Source organism: Magallana gigas, chromosome 2 (genome assembly GCF_963853765.1).
Source record: "Magallana gigas chromosome 2, xbMagGiga1.1, whole genome shotgun sequence".
Lineage (NCBI taxonomy): Eukaryota > Metazoa > Mollusca > Bivalvia > Ostreida > Ostreidae > Magallana > Magallana gigas.
The window spans coordinates 14,566,360-14,579,320 of NC_088854.1; the positions used below are offsets into that span (position 1 = coordinate 14,566,360).

At 33.9% G+C, this 12,961-nt stretch overlaps 1 protein-coding gene across 1 annotated transcript; it reads right to left on the reverse strand.

Moving 5' to 3' along the window:
• Positions 1-3,151: 3,151 nt before the first annotated feature.
• LOC117681851 (N-acetylneuraminate lyase B) lies at positions 3,152-12,714 on the reverse strand (the record flags this gene model as incomplete). Its single annotated transcript, XM_034448115.2, has 8 exons — positions 3,152-3,773; positions 9,864-10,035; positions 10,484-10,623; positions 11,587-11,679; positions 11,825-11,900; positions 11,991-12,045; positions 12,393-12,480; positions 12,642-12,714. Coding segments are annotated over 8 exons (873 nt in total), but the record flags the coding sequence as incomplete, so codon positions are not given.
• Positions 12,715-12,961: the final 247 nt, after the last annotated feature.

A 12,961-nucleotide genomic window follows, 5' to 3' on the forward strand; every position in this document is an offset into this window, starting at 1 on the left:
AGAATATGTATGACACAAATAGATATATTGCTTTTAAAAATAATAGACAGGTACTATTTGATGACGCCTGGGAAAACTGAAAGAATTTATTCAATATTTAGAGCAACCCCCCCCCCTCTCTCTCTCTCTCTCTCTCTCTCTCTCTCTCTCTCTCTCTCATATTTATCATGTTAATATGCAATCTGTTATGATTTATGTTATATGAATACTTGAATATAAAAAGATAAAAAAATTCATGAAAACATTTTATTTCCGTTAAACTTTTAAATTTGGATAGTTTGCTATACGAGGGTTGTATTTTCATAAGGAGATATTCTTCTTAAGGATATCACTGCAATCTGAAAATTGTCACGACCATCGAACCCTCTTATTTTTTATAAGAATTGAAATGAAAGTTCTGGGTTTTTCATCATAGTAGTAAATGTCATATTTAAAGGGGCATGGTCACGATTTTGGTCAAATTCTATTTTTCTGTTTTTATTATTTAGAATTGAATGCTTTAGGAATGTATCTCTATTTAGAATTTAATGCTTTAGGAAAGCATCTCTAATGATCAAATGACAGGAATGCATTTCTAATGTTCATGTGAAATTTGAGAGTCAGTCGTAAAGTTATAAGCAAGACACATGGCTCACAATTCTTTGTCATGTAAACAAGGCTCGTGCCCTTTTTGCTTACATAGGTTCAATATACCAGTAAAAAATCTTTTTCAAGCTGATTTGTCTATATTCTTATCCATTATAAGCATAAATAAACAGTTTCTAACGTGTAACACATTCATTTTAGGTCTAAAATTGGAATTTTCACTTCAACATTCAAAATGTAAACAAAAGCTTTGTTTACATAGCAAAGAATTGCAAGCTCTGTAACTTGCTTATATACTAGCGGAAAAAAAGAAAGTGTGCATTATTTAATATATGAAAAAAACATTTAAAAATTACAATGAACAAATTTAATTTTTTGTAATACTGTTAACGTAACAACATCTCATAACACATTAATGTCAACGTCGAATAACGTCAATTTCGGCACACTCGAAATTCACTGTTACTATATTTGAAATTGAATTAACAAAATTAATAACGCGTGTGACCACCATTTGCGTTCACGCATGCTTGACAGCGACACCTCATTGATGCCACTAAAGTGTTCAGAAATGCTTGAGGGATGTTGTTCCAGATGTTGGTTAAAGCCTGGCCAATGTCACTGGCTGATTTGGTAAACGGCGTAAACGTCTTTCCATTTCATCCCAGACGTGCTCGATCGGCGACAAATCGGGGGAAACAGCTGGCCAAGGCAAGACATCGAAATTCTGTTGAACAAACAAGTCCCTGACTACACGTGCAACGTGTGGCCTTGCGTTGTCTTGCTGCAGAGTGATGTGATTTTGATGTCTCTGTATGAAGGATATCACATGACGTTGAATAATTTTATCTCGATAGCGTACGCCGGTGAGATTTCCATTGACAATTTGTCGAGGGGTCCTTCCAAATGCTGATATTCCACCCCACACCATAACGCTACCTCCACCAAATTGTCGACGTTGCACAACACAAGCGTCCTGGTAACGCTCCCCAACGCGACAATACACCCTACAACGGCCGTCACTGCTATCTAAATGAAATCTGGATTCATCAGTGAACAGAATATTGGCCCAGTCCTGTATTCTGAATCGCAGGTGTCGTGTGCACCACGCTAGTCTGGCGATACGATGACGTTGAAGCAGTACTAGGCGCACCGCTGGACGTCTTGGTCTGATGTTTTGCTCGTGCAGACGATTACGCACAGTTCTTGGACTAATTGGTCGAAGCCCTGGAATGCTACGGGCAGTCAAACTTGCTGTCTGGAAACGATTTCTCAGATGCACAAGTCTAATGTGGTTGTCCTGTTGACGTGATGTCACACGAGGTCGCCCAGAGCGCGGTCGATCCCGAGTGTTGCCAGATTGTTGAAAACGTCTCCATAATGACTGGATGGTATTCCGATGAACTCCAAAGTGTCTTGCTACAGTATTTTGTGCCATTCCAGCTTGCAGCATCGCAACAGCACGATTACGTTGGTTTTCGTTGAGTCGTGGCATGACATAGGGGTAAATTTTGTTGAAACTAAAGTGATTTCCTTGACAAAAAAAGTTTAAACAAATCCTTTACAGTTCTTATTCCAAACAGTATTGGCCTGTAAAACTCGTGCGTACAAATTCTTCAATAAACAACAGGTGCTCACCAACCATGAAAAAGTCCGTGCACCCGGACGGTTACCATCCGATATTGTCAAAAACATTACCATTATCGATTGTTTAAATTTTATAAATACAAACAATAGATATAGAAAAATTATACTAAATTTTATAATGCACAGTTTCTTTTTATTATTTTTAGTATAACTCAACGAATGACACTCAAATTTTAGTTGCCTATTAAAAATGCCTTCCTAAAGCATTGTAAACATTATAATTGGAAAAATAATTTTTGACCAAAATCGTGACCATGTCCCTTTAAAAGGCGAGTGGTTATTGAACATAACAAAATGCGTATGCCGAACGTATAGTGTACGTGACTTCACCTTCAAAACACTTTCTTTAGATAGAATTGTATTATATTATTATACTTTGAGTTTCAGGTTAAATACAGAAATCTGATTGGTGAAGACGCAGTTTATAATCCTTTCTATTCTCTCAGCGTTGGCAACACACTCAGTTAAAGTTAATCGCAAACACAGTATCACCGACCTTTCTTCGGGTTTTTCATGGACTTTGATCACGTGACCAACATGTATTTATATTACCATATACATCCAAAAATGAGACCTCATATCTTACATAAACCATTGGTATCAATTTGAAATTGTAGGGTATAAAATACATGTAAAAATACATATAGGATCTCTCATGATTTGCGATGGTATATGATTTTTATCCAACGAGTTGTGTGTTTTCTGACGAGGGGATAGAAAACACACAACGAGCTGGATAAAAGTCACATTCCATCGCAAATCATGAGAGATTCTTTTTATCACATGTTTTACCTCATCTTTTGTTAAATCTTAATTGTGTCTATAAAATTATGATAGTTAGCCGCACAACACATTTACTACAAAACGTCAACAACTTTACGCACGGAAAAAAGTTCCTTAAAGATAGAGAAACAAACACTTCATTTTTGACCATATTTTTTATAAATTCTTGGAAAAAAAATAAAACAGCATTAAATGTCTCTCAGTTATAACTCTACTGCAGAACACTTTTCAACTGAATTGTTTTGTTACTTTTTCATTCTACGTCAATCATTCGCCTGAAGCTACGTATTGTTTTATCATGATGTCACGTGGCGTAAGAACACAGTGGAATATCAAAACATTATCCCATGAGTGACATCCACCGCATATTGAGATAAACGTGTGATAAATGTACGTATTTATCGTATTTATTTAGTATACGAAACACGATATCATTCATTTACCATCTAACTGACAACATTTTTCAGAAATTATACAAATGTCATCCTTAATAAAAATGTAAGTTAAAGGTGTTGGTAGATTGATGTTTTGGTTTTGCGTAATTTATTAGTATTAACAAAATTCTATCGTATTTTCAGAATTTTATAAAATTGTTGCAGGATCCCATGTAAAGAATCCCAAGTCTTCTACATCTTTTTTAAACTGTCGAGCCTCGTTTTCATTCATGGCTTTCATTGGTTCTCTCGGAGGACCCAGATCGAGACCAACCAGCGGCATGAAGTATTTTAGGGCTGCAACATTTCCTCCCAAGATAGATCCTGAATGAAATAAACAAATCACAACAAAGACGATTAAATAAACTTTGATTAAAAAAAATGATATATCAACTGCACAGGTATGAAACACACCTTTTAGCAACAATAATTAAGAATAGTAAATGGTACCCAATGGCGTTCAAATGATTTCATCGCACATGTTATATACACGTTTCTTTCTTAATGACGTGTTTAAACTAAAATACCAGACACTAATAATACGATTACTCACATAAATAATAACTAATTAACTAGCTAATGGCTATGGACCTTTTTTATTTGACGTCAGTGAATTCATGCTATCACAATATATTTTACAAATTACAGAGACCGTAGATGTAAAAGACACTAAAGTCTGTCCCAAGATATTTTGGCCGCATATTTTCTTAATATCCGTGTAAAATCGCGAGAGGCACATCGCGGATTTTAAAATACTTAGTATTGCTTAAAAGAATTTCTTTGCCTGACAGAGTTGAACTATATGACATCCAGGATTTGATGCAAAACGGCGGAATTGCGAATCAGAGAACTCGCGTAAAAATTTCTTAATGCAAGGGTAGGTGATCAAAATAGTTTAGAATGTTGGAGGAAAGAATAGTCCAAATGAACTACATGTATGACTTTCTTGGTCCTTGTACCAATGTATATGAAACTCTCAGAAAAGAAAGAGTCTGACCTCCTTTATCAAGGATGCTATGGTCCTACTTCACTGACCTCCTTTATCAAGGATGCTATGGTCCTACTTCACTGACCTCCTTTATCAAGGATGCTATGGTCCTACTTCACTGACCTCCTTTATCAAGGATGCTATGGTCCTACTTCACTGACCTCCTTTATCAAGGACGCTATGGTCCTACTTCACTTAAAATTGCAACATGTACATGGATGTTGATCTTTGATATCTGTTATATGATATGATTCTTCCTATGATATTGCATCATAGTTTATGTTTTCACAAAATTACGTAGAATAATATTGTATTATTAATGTAAGATATGGAATCATAAAATACACTGTATCATATGATTCAAGATTGAGTCGTATAGTTTAATATATTAGTCAGTCTGTTTTAACAAATGATGCAATACGGTATCATATTTCATATGAAACAGTATCATATGAAACATTATCTTATAGTATAATACAATATCCTATCATTTTGAATCATATCAAAGATTGTTAATGAATAAATACATTTATGATGCGATATGATATGATATGATATGATATTTGCATGATTTGAAAGAAAAAAGAGAATTAGGTGTTAGACATATTTTTTTCTTAAAATAAAATGACTTTACATTTTAGTTGGTATCTAATCATAAATTAAAATTATTAAATAGACCAGAAACTATGCATGGTTTGTATATTTTGATAAAGATGGTCTCATGTGTGTGTCGTCTCGTCTACATAGGCAAGCTTTCTTATCTTCGATTATAGCCTACTTTGTTTTTATTAAATGTATAATTGTGTCACCGGGTTAACAGCTACATGTACACGTAGGGCTCAGGGGCCAAGCCCGTTTTGACATTAAATTCAATGCTTGGTCCCTGTGACGTAGGGTTCTGATTTCAGTCAATACATTTGGTTTTAACTCTTTTTAAAGTTAGTAGCTCATATGAAGTAATAGTTAGTACAGTAAAACACTGTTATAGCGAACACGCTTAATATAATGAATTGACGCTTACAGCGAAGTGAATTTCATTCCCCCAAGTCTATATTTCATGTTGTAAGCGTGTTTTACTGTAATAGATCATATGAAGTAAAATTTACGCGATTAGGGAAGGACGGGGGGGGGGGGGGGCAAAGCGACAGAGCCCCTTCTTCATGGTATGGGACATCTGTCGATATTAATGTGGATTAAAGTACACTATCATTAAACTACTTTCACCGGTTTAGAATTTTGAAATTTTACAATATTTAGATATTTAGACTCGTAGTAAACCCTTTAACCCACAGTGCTACGCTGCTATATGTAGGTGACATTATTGGGAAAGAAACTATTTCTATAATGACACTTGATTTTATTGTTTATTTTGATAAATAATACGTCACACCATGGAAGTGTCCCATACCACCTTAATTGCGTACATAAGATGAGTGGATAAGGCGTGTAAAATGCCCATACATGGTCGGACAAGGTACTAAAACATTTAAAATAATAAATCTGATATTTTTTAAAAAATTATTTAAAACAATATATATTTAACATATCATTGATTTTTTTCCTATAAATATGTTCAATACTTGGAATAAGTCGACTCAAACAGGCGTATACGTATCAAAACCTGCAAATACTATAATTTTTTAGAACTTCAAGACATTTTCTTTTATAGAGTGGGTCTGTGCTCCATATTTTTCTCATAGTCTGAATAAGGTCTATTGGAAAACAATCCGATTTCAATCAACAAAAGCGTGGAGAGATGACCCACTATACATTAAAAATATCATTTTGTATCCCAACAATTGAACGTTTTCAAAAAATGATTCAAGTCCGTAAATTTGTGGTCAAAGTCACACGTAATATTCAAACAACCTACTTTATCGTGTCTGAAATGACTCAGTGGTTAGAGTTCCTGACATAAGCTAACCTTACATATCTAGGGTTTTTATGTTATGGGCTCGATGCCACAAAAATTTCAGGCAATATTTTGTTTTTCTTATCTTTTGTTAAACATATTAAAACTGAATATAGTTAGAAATTTTGCTTTTGCAAACTTGTATTATAATTTATTTGAATAGATTTTATTGGGAAAAAATAAATTCAAAATTGTATTTCACTACTAAACCGAATGGGCATTTGCGCCATCTTATTCCCCCATCTTTTTTATTACTTCATATGATATAACTTACTTAGAACATAACCTACGTTTTCATTGGCTGATCAAAAGTTCTGCGCCAATCAAATATCATCTCTCTATTGTGTACGGCACTTTTAGCTGTCATTTGAAATGTAACGTCGCTTTGAACTTCGAGAAATTCCTAAAGACATCTCTTAGAATATTTGGCGACTTCTGATTGGATGAAAAAGTAGGATATGTTCTTATGTTTAGGTAAGCAGGTTAACAGGTTATGTATTTTTCTACTATGTCGCTTTCTTTTCCAGCACGATTCACCAAGAAAATATTTTTATTGTCGCATTTGATGCTATCTAAAAACATGTAATTTATATTTAAAAACTTAGTTTTTAATTCGTTTTTATTACTTTATCGACAGTACACATTTCCCTCGCAAGGAAACCCAACCTATCGAAGCCAATATTTCTGCAGTTTCTCATTTTATTATTGTACCCAGTTGGACGATATCCAGAAATAAAGAGTCGGTAAACTTTTAACGATTACCAATTTGTACAGTTTATACCTAATGAATGATTTTTGAAGGATGAAAGGGGTAATAAATTTTGCAATCTTTTACTCTTTCCTTTCTTCATATTATAACAAATTTAGTCAAAATTTGCCAAGCAGTTTTTGCGTGAAGCTTTAATTATTTCAGATATTGCAAAAGGAATGCTTGTTTCCCTTTCTTCTATTCCGGTCATATTTTGGTGAACCATTCGAGGCAATTGTTTTGTTTGTATTCGAAATAGCAAGGAATGAAAATACTTACCTCTTAGTTGGCGAACTTTACTTCCAATTAAAATTCTTACGCATTTGTTTGTAAAAAGCCATTTTATTTGCTTACAAATTGTATACATGGTATACCATTCCGTTTCATATATAATTTGCTTGAGTAAATATATCAATGCGCTTGATGCCACTGGTTATATAAAACAATGAAGAAAGTTTTAAAATTCGTTCTTATTACGTTATCGATAGTAATTTTGACCCTCGCTCAGAAACCCCACATACTGAAACCAAAATTTCAGCATCCCATTAATGCACATAGTCGCATTGTATCAGAAAGTAGAGAGAAAAGCTTTAAAAATTATCAATTTGTTCAGTTTATATCTTAAATGAATTGAAGGATGAAGGGGGTAATAAATCTTGCAATCTTATTTAACCTCCTTCATTTTTTTCACTAAAGTACACGTCAAATTAAGTCAATGCTGTATTTTGTCAAGACGTTTGTGTGAGGAGCTATGCAGTTATTACATGTGTCCATCATTATGTGTAGTCTGCTTATTTCGAATATTTCAAAATATTGCCATGGATGGTTGGGCATAAACATAACGGGAATGGAAGAATGGGGAAAATACATAGTAGGTTTCCATGGAGTTACCTTGGGTAAAAAAGGGGGAAATACCTTATATAGCAGGCTTTCCGTGGGGACAAATTTACTTTATAGCTATTTTCCGGGAGTTGGATACTGCCACATGAATATAGCCATTTTCCGGATAAAACATTGTAGACCTCTGGTACACATGTTCAAGAACTTGTACTAAAATTAATTCCCTCTGGTTTTATATAAATTTCGTATAATTTGGAAGGCTAAAACGTGAGGAAAAACCACAGGTTTTTGTTGTGGACAGGATCGACCCCCCTCCCCTTCCACCGGGACTTTATTTTTCTTTTCTTTTTTATTAAATTATCCTTTTATGACATATTTCTAATCTAATTTATACATTCAATGCCCAAAATTACCTAAGCAAACATTTTTTTTTAAAAATCAGACCCTCTACTATATTATATACAAAGAGGGTCGATCCTGTCCTCAAGCACCTGTGGGAAAAACCCTATTATCTTTGAAAATCTCTAATAATATTAGCCTTTCCTCTATTAATAATTAGAGTCTAAGGGACTATATGTATATATACTACGTATAAGCTACTTGTATGGTATTGTCACTTTTGTGCGGGTGGATAGGGGAAGCTCCATTTACCATTTTGCTAGAATTATCCAAGAATCTTCGACAATTCAGGTCAGGTTAACGCTTTAGATGTTTTCTTGTTGAACTGTGTGATCAATCCCACTCAAACAGCCCAATAGACAGTGTTAATTAGTCATAAAGTTGAAAACAATACGTTGATCTAGACAGTCATATTAACTTCATCTCGGTATTATTGCTTAGTACGTTTTATACTGACCACGGAAATCTTTGCATCGGGTTGATTAATCTCATAGACGCCGATGGTAACCTGAACCGTTCATGAATCCGTAACAACCCTAATAAGTGTTTTGCTTCCTTAGGACTATCAGGCAAAACATTTATCTTACAAGAAGCGATGGTCTTCAAAAATCCATGTAAAAAGTGGCCTTACATCTCGTCAAACTTAACGAGGTCGAACTCTTCAAAGTTTCCATCTTGACCTTTCAAATTGTCTTTGAAAAACTTTGCTGCACCCTTATTTATTTACAATGTTTTGTTGGTTTTTAATATTTAAAAACGTGTTCTCCAGTTACTTGGCAGAGGTTTGTTTAAATATTTACGCTGTTAATTTATTCCGCTTCAGACAATATTCAATAAGCAATTACTCTACTAGCTTCTAGCTCCAAATAGTTTAAGAACTTACAGAACGCGGTTTCTATGTTAAAATGTTCCGAAATGTCGAGATGAGTAGGCGAATCGTCGGCTATATTGCCAAATAATAATTCTCACCAGACGGACATAGAGATATATTTTACCTCTTACCTCCTGGTAATGTATAAGAAAATCCTCGGTGAACAGCAGTTACTTAGAGACTATGTATGTTCCATTTTACATTACAAAATATTACTTCCTTCTTTAGAGTATCAAGACAGAAGTTTTTGTATCCAATTTGAAACTTGTAAATTTGTTATAAAATGTTTTTAAAAATATTTTTTATGAATTTTTGCAATCTATACAAAGGCAGTCGGTAAGATATAATTGTTACATAGTTTGTAGTTGACCTCCACTCCTTTCCCGCCCCATATGGAATTTACTGACCACGTATAAACTATATTAGGTCAACTGCAAACCCTGTAACTAATAATATCCGACAGTCACGTGCCATGTTTAATAGTTTACTTTTTATTTTTGGATTTTTATTGCAGCGTAGTTGCATCACTAGAGATAGTAGAAATTCTAGGAGATATATTATTGTACGCTGATATGCAAGTCAACTTGTTCAGTACTGTAAAACTATTCATACTTGTACATGTATATCTGTAAATCATTTCTTGTATTTAGATTTACCGTATTTGTACATTAGCCTACAAAGCTTTTGAACACGCAATTGTTCCTCTCGTGCTTTCTGCATTTCTCCTGTCTTGATATTCTCCATCATTCTCTCAAAGACTTTTGGCATAAAGTTATGTGTGCTCCCGACTGCTCCATGAGCCCCGGTAACTAACCCAGCAAGGAGTTGCTGAAAGTAAACTTATCTTGGAGAGAAGGATAATGTGTGTGTGTGTGTGAGAGAGAGAGAGAGAGAGAGAGAGAGAGAGAGAGAGAGAGAGAGATTTATTTTGCAATAAGATATGAATAATGACCATATTCTTCTTTATTTATTTTCCTGTACGTGTTTATTGGCAAAACCGCAAGACACCGTCAACCTATCAGGCTTCTATTCTAAAGCCACTCTTAAGACAAAAAAATTACATATGCGGGTCTGGGAAAACTGTTCCATGCATACAAATCATGTACTTAGTAATTTTCAAAATAGAAAACATAATGCAATTTATTTCCCATGAAAAACTATACTCTGTCTAAAAGATGATTGATAGACTTGGAGATGTTCGATGTTAACACAAAGACGGAGGGGGTGTCATGGATTACGGTACCTTATCAGACAAACGGAAATAATTTACATGTACCTCATCGCAACCGAACACAACATTCATGTTATCTTGGAAGACACATCCGATCATATCCACCAGGTCTTTTGATGAAAACTTAATTCCGGCCAGATTTGGAATAGATTTTTTTGCTTCTCGAAGAAAATTTTCCATATTAACTGAAATTTATGAATATGCTAGTAATAAAATTATATTTAACTGATAAATATCATGATAAAACACATAAGGCAATACAAAACTGAAAAGGATGTCGAAATGAAATAAATGTACATTGTGTGCATATACTGGGTATTTATATTTAAGAAGGCATTTTTACATTATATTAGTTTTCCTGAGAAGAACAGCAATATATAATTAAAGATATAGAATAACGTTCAAATTCTAAAACTGAAATATTTGTTATTTTTCTGTGCTAAATAACAGATAATGGCTAAAACTACGGTATCATATCTAAAATTTTAGGAAAGATTTGATGTATAATTCATTGACCATTCAACCTCCAGATACCACGGTAAACAAAATAGACGACTGAATGATGCAAATATTAACCTAACAAAAAGATTGTCTAAATCAATATCATAAATGTTAGGTCAAATGAATTGAAGTAATATCTAAATTATGCAACAGTTTCGTTATAGTTCTCTAGGCTGTCGAATGAAAATCTTATGTTACCACTTGTTTCATTTTCTTTAATCCTTAAAGAAAAATTTTGTACAGAAGCTTATTTTTTAGCTGTGAAAGGGATTCTCAACAAAAAGTTGTGCAAAAATCTTATTCGGTTCTTGGTATGAACATTGATATGTCGATGCAGTTTTTCGTCCAAATTTGCTTTGAGCCCTCCATCATCAAACCATTTTGGGCTCAATTTCTAATTAATGAGCAATGCCTGCTTCTTTTTTTTTACTTTGAAGACAAGAAGCAATTTTATTCAAATTCTAACACTGAGGCGAAATGATGTTTACATTTGTTATCCAAATGAAAGGATACAGGATAGTTATAAGTAAATTTAAAATTAAGTCTTGTTATTCATCAAATAAATATACCTTTGTTTTCGCGCAATGAAACAATCCCTCTTTGTTGTTAAAAAACGATCGATAATAAAGTCTACCAACACTACTTACAATCAACACCTGTCATGATTGGCAAATGGTAGTAGTAAAACGGCAGGTGAGGCGCCACGTCGGCTATTGCCTTGCAGTGTTCTATAAGAGTGTCTGAAAATATGTAGGTTTTTTTTGTTTATAAGCTGCTACTCTGGAAAATGGAAATCATTTATGTTTCTCTCTCTCTCTCTCTCTCTCTCTCTCTCTCTCTCTCTCTCTCTCTCATTTTGTTCATGTATAACATTTACAAATGTACCTATGCATTGAGGCTTGAAGAACAAAGGTGGGAGCGAAGCTATGGCATCTGCCCCATTCTCTTCTGCGTGTTTTGCCTACAATTAAATTCATATTGTTAAAATGGATCCTCGTTGGTTTAAACTTATACATTACACACACACACACACACACACACCGGTACATACCAGTTCCTTGCTTTCTCGAACGTTCAAAACACCAACGTGGGCAACAATCTTTAACCTTGATGAAATAACAAACTTATAGGTCAGCGATTCAAGACCAAGTACTCGTTGAACTTAATGACAAAGACAGGTGTTTCATAATGTTCAGTTTGATGTGTTAATAATAAAATATTCAGATAATGACTATGAACAAATAAGTCTAAATGCCATCCTTAGTTTATACATTTAGTCTTTGGGAACGGCGTATGATCAACAACAGCTTGTCACAACTACAGAATGCAAGGAAATTATATACAATAATCAATAAAAATACTTTTATATCTTAAGAGTCTCTGTATCTCCTTCTAACAACTTAATATATAATAATAATGTTCTGAACTGTACCGACAGTTCTTGGTCTCGTACCTTCCCTCAGAAACTTGGATCCACTTTTCAAGGATTTTCTTTCTTTCATCTTTGGTCAAAGATTTCCCCTCTCCCGTCGTCCCATTGACTTAAAGGAAGAGTTTTTGAAACAGACTCAATAATATCCGGCAAAATCAAAGTGAACGTTTTATGAAAAGTTAATGAAAAAGTTTATTAAAAGATAAACTGAAAAGTTGTTTTGGACCTGTTCAATCATATCGAAATCAAAACAAATTGAACATTATTTACCATATATGGCTTTGATATTGTTTTTCAACAAGTATGCACAGTATGGTTCAATTTTGAACAAGTCAAGCTCTCTGAAATTAAATTAAATGAAAGGGTTGTGTAAATTTGTACCAGTTCAAGTAGACAATTTAAAATCCATCTGTTTAGTTGACTGGATAATCATGGTCATTGTAAGAATAATCTACTCTATTTAAATCTAATAAAAAAATACATGTATTCAAATTTTAAAGCTAAAATCTCGGGGGGGGGGGTTTACACTAAGTAAAAGTTTATAGCTTAAGAGGGATCGCTGCTCGAGGTCTTTCTTAGACTGCATTGGT